The sequence below is a fragment of the Microcaecilia unicolor genome, chromosome 1, assembly GCF_901765095.1.
Source record: "Microcaecilia unicolor chromosome 1, aMicUni1.1, whole genome shotgun sequence".
Lineage (NCBI taxonomy): Eukaryota > Metazoa > Chordata > Amphibia > Gymnophiona > Siphonopidae > Microcaecilia > Microcaecilia unicolor.
The window spans coordinates 629,562,403-629,586,962 of NC_044031.1; the positions used below are offsets into that span (position 1 = coordinate 629,562,403).

Consider the following 24,560-nt stretch of genomic DNA (forward strand, 5'->3'; position numbering starts at 1 on the left):
ACTTCTCCTCTCTATTGTTTCCACAGAGGCTCAATCAAGGCAAAACGTTTATAGAAAAAAACTTTATTTTCTTGCTTCCATTCAGCATAGACACAAAAGGAAAACACCTTACTCCCAGGTTGTTAAGGTTTGTTGCCAAAGTCTCATTCAGGGTTTAAACAGTTCATGTAACTTCACTTTAGCCAAAATGACTTCTTTTAGGGAACAGTACATTATCAGAAAGAAAACACAATAGCTTGGTAGGTTGCAGGCCCAGACCTTTTACACAGTCTTTCTTACAGCACAGCTACACAGCTTTGGTCCCACCTGGTTCAGACTGGGGTTTCAATTGTGCCCAGCCCTCTTTCTCTCCCAGGGGCTGCACCTGTTTCCTCTTTAGTAGAGATCTCCCCCAGCGCCTCAGTCTCTCTCCTCTGGTCTTCCACCAGTCTCTCCAAGGCACAGCTAGCCACCCTCTGACAGCAGCTTTTCGGGTTTGAGCCAGAGCTCCAATCTCCATCTGTTCCTCCTCTAGTCCTTCAGTAACCTCCATTTTATCCTCTTCTTCAACTTCCCCTGCCCCCAACCTCTCCAGCTGGCCCTCATCACCTTCCTCAGAGACCATTTCCCAATCTTCTGTATCCTCCCCAAACTCTTGCACAGCTGGGTGGGGAAGAGAGGGATTCTGGGACTGGTAGTTCCTCCTCTTCTTCCTTAACCCGGCCAACCTCTCTGCCTCCGGTAACGCAGCTTTCTGAATGTGGGTGTTGTGCACATGAAGTCTGCCCCATTGGGGTTCCCCGGCTGCCTGCACCCCCCTTCTGCGTGCCTTCCCGAATCCCCTTTTACCTACCCTCTCACACCACTCACCATAAAAAAATTTTGTTGTTAATTCTTTTATCTTTATTTTAAAAAAATTTGTATTCTGCATAATCCTTTGTTCAAAGCGAAGTACAAAATAAACATGATCCATGATTACAAATAAAGCCGAGGGGACACTCAATGAAATTGCATGGAAATACTTTTAATACAAATAGGAGGAAATATTTTTTCACTCAAAGAATAGTTAAGCTGTGGAACTCATTGCCAAAGGATGTGGTAACAGCAGTTAACTTATCTGGGTTTAAAAAAGGTTTGGACAAGGTAAGAATAGTGGAGGGGGGTCGGATGATGTCAAGCCAAGATGGATGACTGAGCTCCTAGCTCCTTAGGCCCTATTGCAAAACAGGTTATCCCTGCCATCTGGTGAAATTTAGCGCTTTTATTTGCCTAATCTGAATCAGCTTCTTGTGCAGCTCCCCTTGGGGATAAGATGTCGCAGCCTCAGAAAACCAAACTCCAGGATTTTGCTTACCAACCTCAATTAAAATCTCCCCTCGTGGCAGCAGCAAAAATGGCATTGGCTGATGGCGGTCCCATGTCCACTCAGGGGCAGAGTGCCAAACTGGAGTAGCCAACTATAACGGCTGTCATGCCGGAACCAATGTCTGAGTTTCATGAGCTCCTCCTTGAAATTAAAACAGATACAAAGGCAGTGCATGTGACGCTGTCTATATTGGCTGTGGGTCAATGGGGTGAGATCGAGTTAGGCTGGAGAGTAGAAAACTCTGTTAGAGGAACAACAGGAGGCCATCTTGGCGTTGGAAACATCTTTTACTACACAGCAAACAGATCATCTCTTTTAATGGATAAAGTCGAGGACTTGGTAAATCTCAGTCACCGCTCAAACATCTGGATTCGGAGGGTCCCCGAGACAGCAGACTATAATAGCTGTAAGCTGGTGATTCAGAAAATTGCCAGCATGTTCTTGTTTGATAAGGATCAGGTCATTTCCCAGGACCATATAAAGCTACACAGAGCACACCGGACCACTAACTGTCCTAGGGCGAATCTACTTTGGGACATTATTGCTTGTTTCTTGGATTATAAAACTAAAGAGGCTGTGCTACACAGGGACTGCTCTAAAGCTCTCCTCATCTGGGTCACTTATGCCATTGAGGTCTACCAAGACCTGTCAGCACTGACTCTGCGTCGCCAGAATGACTCTTGACTAAATACTGATGGCAGTATCCATTTGCACTAGCATTTTATATGGAGGGGAAGTCAGAAAACAACAAGGCAGGCAATACACCAAATCCAATATGGAAGATAAAACAAAGGCAAATCTTGTAAAAATAGTCTTTTATTAGTTAAAAGCTCTCAGGTTATCAATCATCTGTGCCCGACAAGGCCATGTTTTGCCAGGAATATTGGTGGCATCAGGGGCAGAACTGAAATCAACCATACAAAAGTTCATACATTTACAAACAGGGCCCCACACTTGCTAAGACCGGCCCTGTCCCCTATTACGGTTGATGAGGTGTTATGGGCCATTCCTGCTGGAAAGCTCCGGGCTTTGATGGCTGCAGTAGTAAATTCTACAAAAAGTTTAAAGGCATATTAGCTTCATTTCTCATTAAAGTTTATAATTCCATTGATGCGGACACAGTTCTGCTTCATTTGTGGCGACTGGCTGCACTGACGATATTTACTTAAACCTGATTTTAAAAACCCTCATCTTTGCATTTCATATAGACCTATCTCTTTACTTAGGACAGATTACAACATTTTCACTAAAATTCTTGCACATAGACTTCAGACAGTCCTACCTTTTTTTAATTCATGAAGATGCAGGATTTAGGGCAGACAGACCTTTGATAGAACCAGGAGGGCCTTACATCACATAGCTAGTACAGGACAGTGGGGGGATCCCTCTAATTTGGTATCCCTGGATGCGGAGAAAGGCCTTTGATAGGGTATCCTGGCCATTTATGATATCAATTCTGGGGAAAATAGGCCTGCCTGGGCCTTCTCTGCATCAGATACAGGTGCTGTACAAATATCCATTGGCCATGCTTAAACTGAATTGTTTTTTTACTACCTCTTTTGAGCTTTTTCAAGGCAATCGGCAGGGATGTGCGTTATCCCCCATACTTTTCACTTTATTCATTGAGCCATTGGCACATTTAATCCGAACATGTCCCACAGTCACCAGGATCAGAAGTGGCGGGACAGTTCATAAGGTTTTGCTATTTGCGGACAATATATTGTTGACATTGAGGCATCCCTCCACCTCTTTACCAGCTCTAGTTGCTATCCAAGATTCATATGGCTTGGTTTCAGAGTTCAAAATTAATTTGCAAAAATCTGAACTTCTTAATCTTACAATAACATCAGATAATATACAACCTTTGCAGCAATCCTTTTCCCTTTGTTGGGCTTCTGGTTCTATCAGATACCAGGGAGTTTTCCTGACTATTTAATTGAGATTAAACAGCGCTGGAGTTTATAGTTTGTGAAGCTAAGTGGTTGCTGGTTTTTCTTTTTGCCTTCTTTATATGTTATTATGAAGTTTGATATTTGATATCAGCTCCTTTTATTGTTTGAGCACACACGAAGTAGGAATACTAAGGCAAATGATTGATGAATGCTATAAAAAGCTTGGACTTGAAATAGCTGTGCACTAAAGAGATCTGATAGTTTGCTTGTTGCCATCTGATGCCTCTTTTTCCTTTTAAAAGAAATATTAAAATTTTGAAAAAGTTTTTGTTTTGTATTGATTGAGAATGTACATGTGGTATTTGTGAGTTTAAAGTGAGATATATTTGTATTGCCATGGGGTATTATTCCTATTTTGGTTTAGTACTTGGGTTTCTGCCAGGTACTTGTGACCTGGATTGGCCACTGCTGGAAGCAGGAAACTGGGCTAGATGGACTATTGGTCTGACCCAGTATGACTGTTCTTGTGTTCTTAAATCATCTTTTGTATACCTAAGTACATGCATACATGAATAGTCAGCAACTGCCAGAAATCAATTTGACCATTTTACCTCTCAGTACAGCACAGTTCACTGAATGCTTTGCATAATAAAAACATTTTCAGTTGCTTTCTAAAATAAAGTAACAATTTTGGCCCAGAATTCTTAAAAATAGAGGCACGAAGACCCAGTAAACTAACAGATTGAAGCATTAGCACATCCAATAGATTATCATCAGCAGATCTCAGTGAGCGCACAGATTTAGAAATCCTGGAGGTAGTTGCCAGTACTGATGGAACTGCATTTTTTAAGGCTTTAAAAATCAATAGAAGAACCTTTAAACTTTTTGTTGCTATTGGGAGCCAATGCAGTGGATGCTAAAATTGGTGTGATATGTTCAATTTTAGGTACACGAGTTAACAATCATGCTACTGAGTTTTGTACAGTTTGAACAGTTCGAGGAGCATAAGCTGGTAAACCAAGTAGAAGAGCATCACAATAATCAAAGTGGGAAAATATAATGCTTTGTAAAATTGTACAAACTTTTTCAAAAGAATGGAAATTCCTTAGTCTCCTCAGTAATCTCAAAGAATTTTAAAAGTGACACAACCTCCCTCCATCATCAGTCACATTGTGAAGTAATGCAAAACCCTGCAAAAATGTCACCCAGAACATATATAGCAAAGCATCTGTACTGAAACGCAAAAGTGAACACTGCAGGCTCTAGAACAGCATTCCTTTTCTTCTCGGTAGAGGAAAGAAGTGAAAATCAGTTGCAGCTCTGTGTGAACTTGAGCAGGTTATTTTACCTTTTGTTGCCTCTGGAGAATACCTCACACTGGCCACTCAGGGAACAGACCACAGACAATTCTTTCCAAAATACAGAATAAAAGGGTATTTTATAAGGCATTTTTATATCTTGGTACAAGAGCTAGTGATCCATAGGTAGGCATTCCTAGGGACAGAGTTGCAATGCACACGAGAGCTTTATAAAATATATGCATAGAGTGCATGCATGCATTTACATCTGCCTTGAAGCAGGTCTAAATTTGTGCGCCTGTTTTATAAAAGCACATACACATGCATGTTGCCATTATAGAACAGGTGTGATTTTTTTTTTTAATTCCCTAAATGATCACAAATTGCAAACAACTTTCTTTTTTTTTAAATTATATTTATTATATTTTACAAGTCAAGTACTTGAACAGGAAAAAAAACGGAAAAGTACATTGTTACATGTCACATAAAGAAAAATTATTATTCCTCTTTAGACCACATTTAGGGGGGCATGTAAATTACATAGCTCAGGAGACAAGCTTAAGGAAATAATTTCAGAAATGCTTAACCCCACCCTAACCATTACATATTCTCAACTTGGATATTACCAGTGGTCACCCTTTTTAAATCTATAAAGGCACGTAATTGCTCTGGAAGAAAAAAAAAACATTTTAACCCAGTGTATTTAACAACACATTTACATGGCTAATTAAGATAGAAAGATGCACCCATTGCTAAAGTGTCCATTCTCAAAGCCAAAAAAGCCTTCCTCCTTTCTTGTGTTTGCTTTGTAACATCCGGAAAAATCCAGTCTTTTTTACCATAAAACAAAGTTTGCAGATTTCGAAGGTATAAACGCTTCACTGCCTCCAAATCTTGCTCAAATACAAATGAAGCCAATAAAGTCATTCTTTTAGAATCTTCAGATAATGAAGCTTCTAAAAGTTCAGATATAGTCAATAAATCTTTCTTTTTTTCTCGATGAATCATTTCCAAAGAGTCCTCCATGGCTTTTTTATTAGGTATATAGTATATCTTTTTCTGTGGTCGATAGAATCAGATCTTCTGTACAGTGGAGATTGAATGAGCAGAATTTGTTGAGAGGAAAGTCTGTGGAGCCGCCAAGTTGGATGATAATCATGACGAATGTGAGTCTCCTTGGTGGGAGAGCTCATTCTCTCCAACCAGGTGGCTCAGGGTAGTTGGATGAAAGTTAAATCGATTATTGTCTATCACTAGATTAGAAACCAAAGCTATCAGAAGAGTACTGGAAGCCTTTCAGCCCTTATTCAAGTGGAAATCTGTTAAAATATTCTCCAATAGTGCCACAGCAGTAACCAATGTCTATCATCAAGGTGGTATAAAAAGTCAGAATTTTGCCTTGGAGGCTACCAAGTTGTTTCGATGGACTGAACATCATCTTCAGGCTTTTGTCAGTGACTCACATAGCAGGAACTGAAAATGTGCGGGCAAATTTTTTGAGCAGATAACATGTTGGACCCTGGATAGTGGGAGTAGTCCAAAGATGTCTTTTTGCCATGATCATTTAAAACTTGATGGCATCAGAATGCCAAGATATCTAATTTCTTCATTCGAAAAAGGGAGCCAAGATCAGTGGGTCTAGATGCTCTCCTTCAGAAGTGGCCTTAGTTGCTGTGTATGTCTTCCCTCCTTAGATACTTGGGACAGACTGAAGGTCCATCAAGCCCAGTATTTTGTTTCCAGCAGTGACCAATTTAGGTCATAAATACCTGGTAAGATGGCAAAACAGTATAACAGATTTTATGTTGCATATTCTGGAAATAAGCAGTAGATTTTTGCAAGTCCATCTTAATAATGGCTTATGGTTTTTTTTCTTTTAGGAAATTATCCAAACCTTTTTTAAACCCTGCTAAGCAAATTACTTTTACCACATTCTATGGCAACAAATTCCAGAGTTTAATTACACATTGAGTAAAGAAATATTTTCTCCAATTTGTTTTAAATTTACTATGTAGTAGCTCGTGTACCCCCTGGTCTAAGCAATTCACATCTACCCGTTCCACTCCACTCAGTATTTTGTAGGCCTCTATCATATTTCTTCTCAGCCTTCTCTTCTGCAAGTTGAAGATCCTTAGCCACTTTAGCCTTTCCTTATAGGGAAGTCATCCCATCCCCTTTATCATTTATGTTGCTCTTTCTGTACCTTTTTTTTAATTCCACTATATCTTTTTTTAGATGCTTTGACCAGAATTGCATCCAGTATTCGAGGTGCAGTCGCACCATGGAGCGATACAAAGGCAGGTGGGCCAGGAATTGCAGAAAATAGTGTCTTATCCCACACTGGTTGTCCTAATAGCTCCAGATTGGCCAAGGCATCTTTGCGGTTCTAGTTCAGCATCTGACTTTGACACTGCTGCTGCTGCTACTACTACTACTACTACTACTACTAATCATTTCTATAGCGCTACTAGACATATGCAGCTCTGTACACTTGAACATGTAAGAGACGGTCCCTGCTCGACAGAGCTTACAATCTGATCAGGACAGGCAAACAGGACAAATAAAGGATAAGGGAGTTACTTAAGATGGGAATGGCACAACAGACATGGATACTGAACAAGTGAATAGGGGCTAGGAGTTAAAAGCAGCTTCAAAAAGGTGGGCTTTTAGCCTAGATTTGAAGATGGTCAGAGATGGAGCTTGACATACTGGCTCAGGAAGTCTATTTCAGATGTAGTGCAGCAAGATAAAAGGAACAGAATCTGGAATTGGCAGTGGAGGAGAAGGGTACAGATAAGAGAGGTTTACCCGATGAAGGGAGTTCCCGGGGAGGAGTGTAGGGAGAGATAAGTGTGGAGAGGTACTGAGGAGCTGCAGAGTGAATGCACTTGTAAGTCAGTTAAGAGGTGTTTGAACTGTATGCAGAAATGGATAGGGAGACAATCAAGTGGCTTGAGGAGAGGGCTAATACGAGCATAACAACACTGGCGGAATATGTCGTGCAACAGAATTTTGAACAGATTAAAGGGGAAAGAGATGACTTAGTGGGAGAAGCAAATTGCAGTAGTCTAAGTGAGAGGTGCTAAGAGTGTGGATAAGGGTTTTGGTAGTGTGCTCAGAAAGGAAGGGGCGAAGCGGGGTCTGAGATGCAAAGGTTATTAGGATGGCATTATTATGACTCTTGCAGGCTAGAAAGTGTTCTACCTCTTTAGCCTATGCTAGGGGTTATTGTTTATTGATTTATATTCCACCTTTAAACCAAAGTGGATTACAATACAACATTCATAATAAATCAAGCCTTAAATAAAATATAAATAAAACACCTCCAAAGAAATAAAATACCATTAACATAAAATCTAAATAAAATTAACAGCATAAAATAAGTTGGCCATTGACAAAAATCCTTGTGTCCCATGTATGCACCAGTATCTCCCCAATGTCCCACTTGTAACAATAGAAACCCCAATTAATGTTATGTATTCCATCATACAGATTATTTATTTAACAGGATTTATTTACCGCCTATTTGAAAGAATTCACTCAGGGTGGTGTACGGTAAGAATAAAACATAAGCAATAGACAATTACAGCAGTAAAATTATTCAACAATACAAAGTATGGCATAGTATACAACTCACCATGTCAACACAATACTTAATAGAACATTTTAATAGATGGCCTAGGGTATAAGCAAAGATGGAACATATAGAGACTTGCTGACCTGAACATGTATACCTTAGAGGAAAGGAGAAACAGGGGTGACGTGATACAGACGTTCAGATATTTGAAAGGTATTAATCTGCAAATGAACCTTTTCCGGAGACGGGAAGGCGGTAGAACTAGAGGACATGAATTGAGGTTGAAGGGAAGCAGACTCAGGACTAATGTCAGGAAGTATTTTTTCATTGAGAGGATAGTGGATATGTGGAATGCCCTCCCACAGGAGGTGGTGGAGATGAAAACAGTAATGGAATTCAAACGTGTGGGATAAACACAAAAGAATCCTGTTTAGAAGGAATGGTTCCACGGAACCTTAGCGGAGATTGAGTGGTGACACTGATAATTGGGAAACAAAACGGGAGCTGGGCAGACTACTACAATCTACGCCCTGATCGTGACTGAATAGAAAAGGATGGGCTGGAGTGTAAATTATAAGGGGCTTCGACGTTAGCTTCAGAACTTAGTACAAGAACAGTACAGTACTGGGCAGACTTCTACGGTCTGTGGCCTGAGAAAGGCAAGGACAAATCAAACTCGGGTATACATACAAAGTATCACATATCATGTAGAATGAGTTTATCTTGTTGGTCAGACTGGATGGACCATACTGGTCTTTATCTGCTGTCATTTACTATGTTATAACAGTCCACCCAACTTTTTGTTTCTTTTGATCCCAACAGGATGGGGGTCGCCATCGGGAAGCGCACTATTTCTAATTGGCTAGCAGATTACATTTCCTTCACTTAATGCCCAGGCTGGGCTGGTCTTAGAGGGTTATGTCACGGCTTACAAAGTCAGACCCATGTCAGCATCGGTAGCCAACTTGAAGAAATTTGCAAGGTTGCAACATGGTCTTCACATCACACTACTGCCATTAGCAGGATACCCAACGCGACAGTCGATTCGAGCAGACAGTGTTATAGATCTGTATGTATATATACACCCTCTTAGGCCCATTTTATTCTGTTCCAGGCTGCACTCTCACTCAGTTTGTATATAGTTTCAGGTTAATTTGAATTATGTCGGCGCCATTGCATGGCCCAATTGACCAATGTTGTTTGTTTTTTGTGAGCCTGGATGCTAGGTTTTCCCTACTTGTGAGAATAGATAGACCTGCTCGTCTTCTGAGAAGGAGAAGATACTTACCTGTAGCAGGTATTCTCTGAGGACAGCAGGTCTTATATATTCACAATTCCTCCCACTTCCCCATGTAGTTGTCTCTTTTATTATTTTTCCTTTTTTGCTGTTATACTCAACTGAAGTGACAGCGTTTGTGCGGCAGGCAGGAAAGCACTCGTGCACGCGTGGTGGAGCTCTTTATATGCTTGTCATAAGATCCAGACTGGGCATTGTGGTCTGCGTTACCTCCTTGTGATGTCCTTGGAGAATACCTGCTACAGGTAAGTATCTTTGCTTTACTGGCTCATAAACCAGCCCTGCTCAGCATATGTTTCAGAAACAATAAAATGCGTCAGTTAAAACTAGATAATACAAAAACATCATTATAAAATATAAATTACTTGCAGGCTCATTTTCGAAAGAGATGGATGTCCAAAAAGTGACATAAATCGGCATTTGGACGTCCATCTCACAGAAACGTTCAAATCGGTATAATCGAAACCGCATTTTGGATATCGTTCTCAAAAGTCCATTGGAAGGACATCCAAATCTCAAGGGGGTGTATCGTACTTGGGCGTTCCTAAGACTTGGACATCTTTGAGCCATAATGGAACAGAGCAAAACGTCCAGCACTAAAATTTCGACATTTTGAGCTGGACCTGTTTTTATTACGAATAAGGCACAAAAAGGTGCCCTAGCTGACCACTGGAGAGAATCAGGGATGACCTCCCCTTACTCCCCCAGTGGTCATTAACCCCCTCCCACCCCCAAAAAGTGTGTTGAAGAACATTACTTGCCAGCCTCAGATGTCATATTCAGGTCCATGACAGCAGCATGCAGGTCCCTAGAGTAGTTTAATGGACCCAGGCCCATACCCCCACTACCTGTTACACTTGTGCAGGAAACTGTGAGCCCTCCAAAACCCACTGTGGTAGGTGCCCCCTTCACCCGTAAGGGCTATGGTAGTGGTGTACAGTTGGGGGTAGTGGGTTTTGGGGGGCTCAGCACACAAGATAAGGGAGCTGTGTACCTGGGAGCATTTTATGAAGTCCACTGCAGTGCCCCCTAGGGTGCCCGATGGTTGTCCTGGCATGTCAGGGGGACCAGTCTACTAAAAATGCTGGCTCCTCCCACGTCCAAATGGCTTGAATTTGGACATTTTAGACTTGGGACATTTTTCTTTCCCCGAAAATGGCCGAAAATCAAAGACGTCCAAATCCAAGGACGTCCATGGTATTTTCAAACACAAAAGATGGACGTCCATCTTTTTTGAAAATGACCATCTCCCCGCTTCAGAATTTGGACATCTTTGTAAAACATCCAAATTCTGACAGACATTTCTTTCAAAAATGCCCCTCGTAGTCATCAACATAATAGCACAGTTAGATATAGCAATATAATCTAATGTTCAACAGAGATAAAATATACATTTCAGAATATAATAAATTACTAATGCAGTCCTGCTCTAGGAGTGATGGGACTGTATTATATAACTAAAAAATTCTCCAAAAAACAAGTAAACCTCTCCAACATTTCACTAACCTAACAGAACAAAGGTTGCCAGTGTGCCTGGTCTATGCCAAAACAGCTGTAGCTGTCAGAACCATCTGTAGATCCAAAGTAGTATTTTCTTATAATACCAGTAAGCGGGCCCAAGATTGTATCCTTCAGCTTAACTAAGGGGGAAAAAAACACTTTCCTTGAAGGTATTGAATTGCCATATTCACCAGATCCCCTCTTTAACTAACTTAGAAGAACAAGGATCAAACAAGCATGCTGCTGTTTTAGACTTGCATAATTCTATTTATTTATTTTTAATTAATATGTGCAGAGGATAGGACTTAATTTCTCGGGTAATGGCTTGAAACACAATTTGGCTACCACTTTTCAGATCTAGAAGGAACTTCAAGACCTTTATGCAGAAATGTTGAGTGAACAGGTCATAGTTTAAAGCAGTGTCTTCCCTAAGTCCAGTCCTAGAGTACCCCTTGCCAGTTAGGTTTTCAGGATATCCACAATGAATATGCATGAACTTGATTTGCATACACTGCCTCCATTATATACAAATCTCTTTCATGCATATTCATTGTGAATATCCTGCAAACCTGACTGGCAAGGGGTACTCCAGGACCGGACTTGGAAAATGCTGGTTTAAAGGATCCAGACTGTTTTTGCTTTCAACAGTGGCCAATCCAAGTTACAAGTACTTGACAGAAGCCCAAATAGTAGCAAAATTCATTGTACTGTTCCCAGGGACAAGCAGTGGCTTTCCCCATGCCTATCGTGCAGAAACTTGTCCAAACCTTTTTTAAACCTAGATATGCTAACTTCTGTTACCACATTCTCCAGCACCGAGTTCCAGAGCTTAACTATTTGTTGAGTGAAAAAATATTTCCTCGTATTTATTTTAAAAGTATTTCCATTTAATTTCATTGAGTTTTCCCTGGTCTTTTGTACTTTTTGAAAAAGTGAAAAATAGATTCACTTTTACCCATCCTAGACCCCCCCACCCTCAGTTATCTCTTTTCCAAGCTGAAGAGCCCTAACCTCTTTAGCCTTTCCTCATATGAGTGGAGTTTCATCCCCTGTATCATTTTGGTCGCTCTTCTTTAAACCTTTTCTAATTCCACTATATGTTCTTTGAGATACAGCATCCAGAATTGAACATAGTACTCAAGGTGAGGTCACATCATGGAGCGATACAGAGGCATTATAATGTTCTTGGTCATATTTACCATACCTTTCCTAATAATTCTAGCATCCTGTTTGCTTTTTTGACTGCTGCCACACACTGGGCAGAAGATTTCAGGGTATTGTCTGCAATGACACCTTGATCCTTTTCTTGGGTGCTTACTCTTCAGGTTGGACCCTAGCATCAGATAACTATGATTTGGATTATTCTTCCCAAGATACATCACTTTGCATTTGTCCATATTAAATTTTATCTGCCCATTGGCTGGCCAGTCTTTCAGTTTCCTAAGGTCTCCCTGCAATTTTTCACAGTCCGCATGTGTTTTGACAGCTTTGAATAGTTTTGTCATCTGCAAATGTAATCATCTCACTTGTCATTCCAATTTCCAGATAATTTATAAATATGCTAACTGGTACTGGTCCCAGTAGAGATCCCTGTGGCACTCCACTGTTCACTCTCGTTCATTGAGAAAAATGGCTATTTAATCCTATCCTCTGTTTTCAGTCCCAATCCAATTTCTAATCCACAACAGAATTGATACTTATCCCCATGACTCTGTAATTTTCTCAGGAGTCTCTCCTCACGAAATTTGTAAAAATGCTTTCTGAAAATCTAGATACACTATATCAACCGGCCCACCTTTATTCACATGTTTATCATGCCTTCAAAGAAATGAAACAAATTGGTGAGGCAAGATTTCCCTCACTGAACCCATGCAGACTCTGTCCTATTAAAGCATGTTTGTCTGTGTTCCGTAACTTTATTCTTTATAATAGTTTCCACTATTTTCTCTGGCACTGAAGTCAGGCTTACTGGTCTGTTATTTCCTGGATCACCTCTGGAATCCTTTTTAAAAATTGGCATTTCATTTTACACCCTCCAATCTTTATTATTTTTATTTATTAGGATTTATTTACCACCTTTTTGAATGAATTCACTCAAGGTGGCTTTTAATGACAGGTTACAGATCACTAACAGCAGATCAGCAGTTTCATGTTTGTGTTTGCTGCTAGTTACACACATGTAAGAACTGGATGTTACAAAAACTACACTTTCAGGAGGAGCTAACTAAGAAGCCAAGGGCCCTGTTTACTAAGCCACGCTACGGAAGTAACGTATAGAAGAGCGGATCTGATTAAGTAAATCATTCCAGAGTTTCACTGATCAGTACGTAAATGAATTTGTTACTAGCAATTTATACTTTGTTAATGGAAGGGAATCCCAACAGACTTTCTATAAATAAACCCAACAAGTCAGACATACCACCTTAAAATGTATTTGGACCTGTACTGGTTGCAAGTGTAGCTCTCTAAACAGTGGAGAGTCATGGTCAAACTTAGACTTACAATAGATCAATCTTTCTGCCGTATTATGAATAAGCTGAATCCTATAAACTAATTTAACAGAGATAACATAATTAAAGAGAATTACAATAGTCAATTAGCATCAAATTTGACAGCTGAACAATAATTTTATAATGATCAGGAAAAAAACAATACACTAAGTGCAATTAAAAGCTTTCCAGACCAAACTATTAACCTGAGGATTTATCCTCAATGAGTAGTCCAAAATCATTCCCAAGACCTTTGATGTATTTTCTACACTAAATGGGTTCCCTCAGGATTTGGAATGAACCTTAGAATATTATTCAAATTCTGACCAAACCAAATAAATTTGTTTTTGTCTGTATTAAGTTTTAAGTCAAACATTTACCAATGCAGCTAATAACATTACTATAGGTAACCTGCAAATCCTGACGAACTGAAACTGATACATAAATATCAGCTTAGGATAATAATTGTTCTGCTGAATTCAGTGCAGTTTGAGTCAGTGAGCTCATATATAGATTGTACAAAAATGGAAAGGTGGGGGATCCTTAATCCTTAAACACAAGATATTGTCTGTTTTTCAGTTGAACCAGTTTAACACAGAACCAGAAAAACCTATTTCAGACAGTTTACCAAGTAAGATGTCATAATTAACTGTATCAAAAGCTGTAGAGATGTCGAACTGCAGAAGTACCATGTCACCGCCTCTACACAGGACTTTCCTTACCTCAGGTGTCAAAACAAATAAAGTTTCAGTGCTGTATAAACTGGAAAAACCATGCAGAAAATTGTGCAACAAATTCCATCTGTTTAAATAATATAACTGGAATCCTACCACAAATTCTTTTTTTAATTTAGAGAAGTTTTTATTAAGAATTGTATATGCACAACAATACATAATCAATTCGACACAAGAAAATATTCTACCCACATGATGAATCAGACATTTAAGTATTGAACAGAAAAACACTCCGACACCGTTACAGTGCTATAACAGTTACTTATTGTACTTCAAAATTTTTTCAGTTTTATTGTAGGTATGTCCCCCCCCCCTTGCCCTTATGCTAACTCCCCCCCTCCTTCATCCCATCCCCCCCACCCACCCCCCACCTCGTCTTCCCTTCCAAGCAGTATATACACCTTTTATCTAGAGCACAATCCTACCACAAATTCTAACAGTTTTGCAATAAATGGTATGTTTTTGACAGGTCTAAAATTTGAAAGCTGTGATAAATCTGCATCAGCCTTCTTGGGAATAAACAATTTTACCCATGGCTTGAAAGAACCATATCAACTTTAGCATTGTATTGATAAAGAAAGCTAGCCAAATTAACAATTCTAAAGGTAGATCTTTGAACAAAAAGGAGGGAACGTTATCTAAAGGACAACCAGTATTTGACATATTAGAGATCTCAAAGTCTCAGGGAAAATAAGTGTAAAGGCAGACCAATCCCTGTCTACTGGAATATCTAACACTTCATCAGAGATGCATAGTTTGTATTCCTCAGGTTAAATATAAGTTCAAAAGACTTGTGAATAGTAACAACCTTGGAAGCAAAAATTTTATCTAGTCTCAGCAGAAGGCGGAGGTTCAGCACTTAAAGATTAATGTTTTAAGCTTTTCTTCAATAATCTAAAAAGCTTCCCTAAATTAGGGTTATCAATACCCACTAAAGTTGAGTAATAGGTTCTTTTGGCAAAATTCACTTGATTGTAAGATTTTGTTAAACATTTCCATTTATTTTTCAAATCTGTATCTTTTGACTTGGCCAAACACGTTCTGTTCTGTGGCATTCCTCTTCTAATGTACCAGTTCTGCTGAAAACCAGGGAGAGTTGTTCTTGAGCATTTTCTCAAACACTCTGGAGCAACTTCATTAAGAACTTGCAATGTTGTATCATTCCATTTCAGCCACAGATCATCATCCAGTTGTACGTTATTTGTGGTTGATCTTTCCATCAATCTTAACTCTTCCTATTTTAACCTTATTATGTGAAACTGTCCCTAAAGAAGTGGTTATAATATTTAAAGTAAAATAGCAATAAAGATCAGACCATGGTGCTGCTTCCCAAGTACAAAAACGTTAGTAAATTTGAAACATGCCCAACATACGACCCTTTTTATGAGTATGTAACCTTGCTGGGCAATCGTAATGCATGCAGAACTGATATAAATGTGTTTACATTATTATCCAATTTATTTTCTAAACCTAGAAAATTTAGTATTAGTATGTAAAATTTGTTAATTTAAGACTGAAGAAACAGGAGACCATGTACCAGGTGGTCTGTCGACTAGCAGACTACCTAAAGAATCCAAACAAAAAGGATCTATGTATGGATCATGCCAACATATTTTCTTTGATCACCTTACATCACACCATCTTTAAATCTGTGTCCTCTAGCATTGTGGAATCTATTTACAAAGCAGCATAACCCTTCTAAAATGAGTTCCTTAATATCTGTGTTCTGCAGATCAACATGTGATCCATAATATATTTTATCTGCCTCCTGTTCTCTTTAAGATATACAGGCCCTCTGAGAACCATGCAGAAAAGAAAGAACCCCGTAAGGCTCATGTTTTTATGGAACAAAAACATCAACAGCTCATCTAAGCCTGTCAGACTGCCTGTTAATTAACTGTTTCTTTCAGTGGCAGTTCCTCAAGTTTACTCGGGAGACCCTTCAGAGCTAATAAAAACTGGATAGGGTGTACATTATGTTTGATTCTAAAGTATTTTGCTGCTGTACTGGTAAATTAGTAAAATACATCAGAACATAGTCTCACTAGTCTAGCAGGCCAACTGTCAAATTACTAATAGAAATGTTTACACTTTGAGGGTCTATCTCTACACTAGAATATTAAAATCTCCCTTAATTACTGTGGCATGAAATGCAAGTAAAACTGCAGTGGTCATCTGAAATGGTTCATGTAAAGAATTTGTCTCTTGGGGGCATGATAATGAAGATGGCCAATATCTGTGTAATACTCTGTATTTAGTGCTCTTTGAATAGAGTACTTTTTGCTTCTAAGTGGAAATGAGCTCCTTTATAATAATCACTACCCCACCCTCTCACCCCTATCCTTCAACTGTAGATAGTGAAAAACTGAACAACGTGCAGCATAACTGGGAAAGAGATGCCAAAGGGTCCTCTGTCAGCCAGGTTTCTGTTAGTCATGAAATGTCCAACTTAAAATCTTAGAACACATCTTTCAGTACACATAATTGTTTTCCACATTGAATGAGGTTTGTAGAGGAGAGAGGAGCTCATAGGGCTGGGTTTAGGGAGAGAATTTACTTATTGATAGATTTTCTTGTTTTACTTTGTGTTTATGCAATTTATGATGTTAAACAAGAAAAATTACATTTCCTGTGAGCGAATTCTTTCCAAATAATTTAATTTAGGGAAATTAAATTATAACCACTCAGGCGTTCAAGGTCACCTTTATCAGGAGGCTGGTGAATCAACCATCATATGAATGCAGAAAGCAAAACATAAAATTTAAATGTTAACTAAATGAAATATGGCTGGCAGAAATCAATAAACCAATATGTCAGTTGTGGGAAACTACATATTCTTTCACCAGCAATTAAATTTAGCAGTGCATTTAGCTATGAAGTTTAAAAGAAATTAGCCCCTATTATGATCAGTAATTGGTGCATCTCTTAAAAATTGCAGTACATGGCCTGGTACTGGAGGCCTATGGCAAAGGATGGAGGGGAGCTTGCCTCTGCCTCCTGTCGGTTGGAATTGGGTGGCCCCTTGTTAGTCACTGCTCTCTCTCTCTCATCTCTTTGCTAATATGCTCCTATCACTCGCTCCCTTTTCCTATCTCCCACTATTCTCTGCCTGATTAATGTGGTAGCCCTCCTTCTGAAGAATATCATGGTTGTCATTTTACATTCTGATAGGTTGTTGTTGTCTTTCCACCTACAGCTTGTGCGCATTGCTAAAGTGCTGGGAACAGAAGACTTGTATGACTACATTGATAAATATAACATTGAATTAGATCCTCGCTTTAATGATATTTTGGGCAGGTGAGTAATGCTGCTGAAGGTTTTAGAAAAGGCCTATAATCCCTGTCTTCTTTATTCTGTTATGCAGAAACCTGAGTCACAATCATTCAGACATTTTAGAAGAAGAGGATTGAAAATTTAGATGTCTTTCCATTTTCATCCTGCTAGTCCAGTCCAGTCCAATGGGTTGTACAGTTGAAAACAGAGAAGCTGAACTTTTCAGTGTCGTCCATGTGGCCTGACGGGGTGTCAGTCTCTGGCTCTACTGTGCATCAGGGCCCCAGCTTCAATCTGAGGCCTCAGTTTTTTCAGGTCTCTGAGTACCTATGCTGGTCCCTGAGAGGTCTGCAGAACCCAACCCAAAAGGGCTATTTCCCTATTTTGAAGCCCTCAACTACTATAAATGTATAAACTATCTTTATAGCAGCTGCATTTTGTCACTATACAAATAGTTTTGGGTTGTTGTCCTTGTTTAACCTTAAATCTACCAGATCCATGTTTCTAAATATATTTAGTTTTTGATATACTGCCCAATCAGAGTGGTTCACAATACAAAGGTTGTTAGACTAACAGAACAGAAAATAAATTACAATGCAGATAGGAAAGTGAAAGATAAAGATACAGATGTGTCCAACAAGCATGGCTACTGCATCCCACAGGTCGCTACCGGAGAGACTATCAAGGACAATAAGAATACCACACTGTATTCTTATGTACTGTAAACATCTCAGAAAAGGAAAATTTTTAATTCTTCTTTTCATTCATTCTTCTATCAAAGAAATAGGGAAAGAGCATTCTATAGAGAAGGACAGGCCTGATAATGTAAAGGCAAAAAACTTGGAAGGAAGGGATGACAAGGCAGGGCCCTAACAGGGGCATAAGGGATCAACAACTGTGAAAGATATGGGGGAATGTCAGAATAGTAAACTTTATGTACTAATTCTATGTAATTTATTGTTCCTTGCAAACAATAGCCTCTTGTTCCCATATGGCTTCTTATGGGGAACATTGGGCACTAATGGGTTAAAGGACTGGCTGAGGAGCCAAGCTTTCACCTGCTTCCTGAAATAGAGATAGTCTTGTGTTAAGCAGAGCTTTCAGGAAGTGCACTCCAGAGTGTGGGGGCTACTCCGGAGAAGGCTCACTTGCGGGTATTACATTGTGTAATATCTTTTGGAGAGGATGTGGTTAAGGGATACCCCTTGGGAGGACCTTAGTGTCTTTGGAGGTGTGTAGAGGGTCATCCTGTTCTTCAAGCACTCGGGGCCATTTCTTTAAGTGCCTTGAAGATCAGACATAGAGTTTTAAATTTAGCCCTGTATTGTACTGGTAGCCAGTGAAGTTTTTGCAAAAGTGGTGTGATGTGGTCACTTGCAACCTTTTAATAGTCTGGAAACTTAGGTAGTCCGATATTAATCAGATTTCTGGTGGTAGGGTGTTTTCATAGTTCTGTGCCTTTTCCTGGTAGTGTTGTGTTGGAAGTCTTTTTTAAACGGCAGGTTTTATGATTAGGAGGGGATAGTTATATGTCTTGTGATGGGCTCTTTTAGGTTGATATGCTTTAAAATATTCTGCTAATGAGCCATAGATTCCTTTAAAGATTAGTGTCATGAGTTTGAATTCTATTCTAGCTTTGAGTAGTAGCCAGTGTAGTTGTGTTAGGTAAAGAACGGCATGCTTCCTGCTATCAGTTTTGCCACTGCATTTTCTACAGTCTATAGTCTCTTTAATAATTTGTTCGGTAGCCCCAGGTATATGATATTGTAATAATCTAGGATTTTTAGTACCAAATCCTGTACCACGATTTGGAAGTGATTTGGGGAAAGTATGTGTTTTACATGGCGGAGGAGTTTCATTTTGAAGAAACATTTATGTATAACGGTGTTTATTTGTGTCGCCATTGTTAGGTAGGAGTCTATCCAGACCCCTAGTAGCTTGATCTCTTTCTTTATGGGTACTGATGAACCAGCAAGTTGGGGTATTTGGTGTGGTGGATTTAATAATGGTCTATGGACTTTTCCTTTAGGAAGCCGTCCAGACCTTTTTTAAATCCCGCTAAGCTAACCGCCTTTACCACATTCTCTGGCAACGAATTTCAGAGTTTAATTACACGTTGAGTGAATAAAAATGTTCTCCGATTCGTATTAAATTTACTACTTTGTAGCTTCATCGCATGCCCCCTAGTCCTAGTATTTTTGGAAAGAGTAAACAAACGATTCATGTCTACCTGTTCCACTCCATTCATAATTTTATAGACCTCTATCATATCTTCCCTCAGTCGTCTTTTCTCCAAGCTGAAGAGCCCTAGATGCTTCAGCCTTTCCTCATAGGGAAGTCGTCCCATCCCCTTTATCATTTTTGTCGCCCTTCTCTGTACCTTTTCTAATTCCACTATATCTTTTTTGAGATGCGGTGACCAGAATTGAACACAGTATGCGAGGTGTGATTGCACCATGGAGAGATACAAAGTCATAATCATCTTACTCTGTTTATGTTAATCATATTATCACTATTGGTCATTATATCTTACCTGTTTTTATTTTGTGTTATGCAAATCATTCTACAGACCTGTCTACCTAATTTCTTACACAGTAATATGTTAAATTAGACCAAACCTCTTACTCTGTTTATGATTATACCTTTTGCAACATAATGTAAGCCACATTGAGCCTGCAAATAGGTGGGAAAATGTGGGGTACAAATGCAGCAAATAAATATTTCCTACCCATAATAAGTTGGTTTTGTCTGGGTTTATTTGCAGGTTCAGTGAGCAAAACTAGGTAAAGAGTGCATCAAGGGCCTTGTTCATTAGTGAATAGGGTGATGATGTGTCTCAGTGTGGGAATAGTAGAATAATGTCATAAGTACATAAGTACATAAGTAGTGCCATACTGGGAAAGACCAAAGGTCCATCTAGCCCAGCATCCTGTCACCGACAGTGGCCAATCCAGGTCAAGGGCACCTGGCACGCTCCCCAAACGTAAAAACATTCCAGACAAGTTATACCTAAAAATGAGGAATTTTTCCAGTCCATTTAATAGCGGTCTATGGACTTGTCCTTTAGGAATCTATCTAACCCCTTTTTAAACTCCGTCAAGCTAACCGCCCGTACCACGTTCTCCGGCAATGAATTCCAGAGTCTAATTACACGTTGGGTGAAGAAAAATTTTCTCCGATTCGTTTTAAATTTACCACACTGTAGCTTCAACTCATGCCCTCTAGTCCTAGTATTTTTGGATAGCGTGAACAGTCGCTTCACATCCACCCGATCCATTCCACTCATTATTTTATACACTTCTATCATATCTCCCCTCAGCCGTCTCTTCTCCAAGCTGAAAAGCCCTAGCCTTCTCAGCCTCTCTTCATAGGAAAGTCGTCCCATCCCCACTATCATTTTCGTCGCCCTTCGCTGTACCTTTTCCAATTCTACTATATCTTTTTTGAGATACGGAGACCAGTACTGAACACAATACTCCAGGTGCGGTCGCACCATGGAGCGATACAACGGCATTATAACATCCGCACACCTGGACTCCATACCCTTCCTAATAACACCCAACATTCTATTCGCTTTCCTAGCCGCAGCAGCACACTGAGCAGAAGGTTTCAGCGTATCATCGACGACGACACCCAGATCCCTTTCTTGATCCGTAACTCCTAACGCGGAACCTTGCAAGACGTAGCTATAATTCGTGTTCCTCTTACCCACATGCATCACTTTGCACTTGTCAACATTGAACTTCATCTGCCACTTGCACGCCCATTCTCCCAGTCTCGCAAGGTCCTCCTGTAATCGTTCACATTCCTCCTGCGACTTGACGACCCTGAATAATTTTGTGTCATCGGCGAATTTAATTACCTCACTAGTTATTCCCATCTCTAGGTCATTTATAAATACATTAAAAAGCAACGGACCCAGCACAGACCCCTGCGGGACCCCACTAACTACCCTCCTCCACTGAGAATACTGGCCACGCAATCCTACTCTCTGCTTCCTATCTTTCAACCAGTTCTTAATCCATAATAATACCCTACCTCCGATTCCATGACTCTGCAATTTCTTCAGGAGTCTTTCGTGCGGCACTTTGTCAAACGCCTTCTGAAAATCCAGATATACAATATCAACCGGCTCCCCATTGTCCACATGTTTGCTTACCCCCTCAAAAAAATGCATTAGATTGGTGAGGCAAGACTTCCCTTCACTAAATCCGTGCTGACTTTGTCTCATCAGTCCATGTTTTTGTATATGCTCTGCAATTTTATTCTTAATAATAGCCTCCACCATCTTGCCCGGCACCGACGTCAGACTCACCGGTCTATAATTTCCCGGATCTCCTCTGGAACCTTTCTTAAAAATCGGAGTAACATTGGCTACCCTCCAGTCTTCCGGTATTACACTCGATTTTAGGGACAGATTGCATATTTCTAACAGTAGCTCCGCAAGTTCATTTACATAAGAGAAGTATTTCATTCCAAATGGGTTCAGGATTTTGCCCATGCCTCTGAGGTACAAATTAAAAAGGATTGGAGATATAGGGGAGCCCTGTGGCACTCAATGTTGCATGGTTCATGGTTTGGATGAGGCATTTTGCCATTTAACTTGAATAGATCTGTTCTGTAGGAAGCCTGTGAACCATTGTAGTACTTCTCCAGAGATTCCTGCTTCGTCCAGCATAGTCAGCAGGGTGTTATGATTCACCAAGACAAAGGCTGTTGTTGCATTACAAGTGCGTGGGAGTTTTTTGTCAAGCAGCATACGCATCTCTGAGATCAACCCTGCCAAGACTGTTTCCATACTGAAGAGAGAGTGGAATCCAGATTGCATGGAGTCCAGGAGGTGGTGCAGATGTAAATAGTCTTGAAATTGGGAAGCTACGATTGCTTCCATGGTTTTAAGTGTAGGTATATTGGCTACTGGGCGATAATTGGGAAGTGTTTTGTCCATTGCCTCTCCCTTCGAGATACGAGAGTACTATCCCACCTGTTTGGAGAATTCACCCTGTTTTAGTAGTGTTTCAATGATTCCTTTAATGTGCAGTGTTATAGGGGATGGGGCTGGTTTTAGTAGATCTGCTTTACACAGATCTAAGGTACATGAGCCCTTTGAGAATTTAGATAGTGCATTTGAATTCTTGCGGGTCAGTCTCTCTGACGGACCAGGTACGTTCTGGCTGGTTGCTTTCTGCATCAGATTTAGGTTTCTTCGATGTTTGCGATAGCGTAGGGATGGATTTTATTAGATTAGTCACCTTCTCTTGGAAATAGCAAGCTAAATTAGCTGGACTTAGGTTGACTTTTACTGTGGCTGGTGGTGGGTTAAGAACATAAGAATAGCCATACTTGGTCAGGCTAATGGTCCATCTAGCCCAGTATCCTGCTTCCTGCAGTGGCCAATCCAGGTCACAGGTACCTGGCAGAAACCTAGTTAGTAGCAACATTCCATTCTACCAATCCCAGGACAAGCAGTGGCTTCCCCCATGTCCATTTCAATACAAGTATGGACTTTCCTTCCAGGACCTTGTCTGATCCTTTTTTAAACCCAGATACGCTAACTGCTGTTACCACATCCTTCAGCAGCGAATTGCAGACTTCTTTGCATGAAAAAATATTCCCTCCTAATTGTTTTAAAAGTATTTCCTTGTAATTTCATAGAGTGTCCCCAGGACTTTGTACTTTTTGAAAGAGTGAAACATCGATTCACTTCTACCCTTTCTACACCACTCAGGATTTTATAGACCTCCATCATATCCCTCCTCAGCTGTCTCTTTCCCAAGCTGAAAGCCCTAATCTCTTTAGCCTTTCCTCAAACGGGAGGAGTTCCACCCCCTTTATCATTTTGGTTGCTCTTCTTTGAACCTTTTCTAATTCCGCTATATCTTTTTTGAGATACGGCGACCAGAATTGAACTCAATACTGAAGTTGAGGTCACACCATGGAGCAATACAGAGGCATTATACTGTTCTTGGTCTTATTTTGTGTCCCTTTCCTAATAATTTCTAGCATCCTGTTTTGCTGTTGTTGCCACTGCCACACACTGGGCAGAAGATTTCTGCATATTATCTGCAATGACACCTAGATCTTTTTCTTGAATGCTTACTCCTAAGGTGAACCCTAGCATCAGGTAACTATGATTTGGATTATTCTTCTCAATGTGCATCACTTTGCATTTGTCCACATTAAATTTCATCTGCCATTTGGATGCCCAATCTTCCGGTTTCCTAAGGTCTTCCTCCCATTTTTCACAATCTGCATGTGTTTTGAGAACTTTGAATAGTTTTGTGTCATCTACAAACTTAATCACCTCACTCATTGTTCTGATTTCCAGATCATTTATAAATATGTTAAATAGCACTGGTCCCAGTACAGATCCCTTGGTACTCCACTATTCACCCTCCTCCATTGAGAAAAATGGCCTGCCTTCTGTTTTCTGTCCAAGTACAAGGATTTTACTAGTGCTTGTGAATAGTTATCATTTTCCTTAATTTTCTGAGAATAGTATTGTCATTTCTCAGTTCTAATCATGTCTTTGTGTTTCTTAATCTGGGATCTCCAAATGTTTTTTTTCTTAGGGTGACTATATTTTTAACCAGGAGCGTTCCAGTTGTCTGCAGGATTTCTTTAGTTGTAGTAGTTCCTGGGTATACCATGGGCTTGTGGCCATTCTGGACATTTTTCTTTCTTTTATTTATGCTGTTTCATCAATGGTGGTTTGAACTGCTAGATTCCAGTTGGTACTTGGGTCGTTAGATGTCGAGTCTGAGTTCTGTTTTAGTTTCGGTGATACCCCTTCCCAGAGTTTTACTGTCAATTTTGCTTCTGCTTAATATTGTTTCTCTGTTCATTTTGTCATAAATGACCAGATGACCACTGGAGGAAATCAGGGATGACTCTCCTCCCCCTTACTTCCCCAGTGGTCACTGACCCCCCTCCCACCTCCAAAAAATGTGAATAAAAATGGCACTCGCTAGCCTCTGTGACAGTCTTTGATGTTATAGCCAGGTCCATTAGAGGAGTATGCAGGTCCCTGGAATAGAGTAGTGATAGGTGCAGTGCACTATAGACAGGTAGACTGGGGCCCATACCTCCCCCTACTTGTTACACTTGTGGTGGAAACTGTGAGCCCTTCAAAACTGACCAGAAACCCACTGTACT

General features: G+C 40.0%; 1 protein-coding gene across 2 annotated transcripts in view; it reads left to right on the top strand.

Annotated features, from left to right (window-relative positions):
- Positions 1 to 24,560, top strand: part of LOC115481564 (casein kinase II subunit alpha-like) — a 203,073-nt gene that overhangs the window by 150,797 nt on the left and 27,716 nt on the right. For both annotated transcript variants that reach the window (XM_030220817.1, XM_030220808.1), the window contains one exon: positions 17,329 to 17,429. In XM_030220817.1, the coding sequence (XP_030076677.1) occupies positions 17,329 to 17,429 (101 nt within the window). The remainder of the gene's footprint in view (positions 1 to 17,328; positions 17,430 to 24,560) is intronic.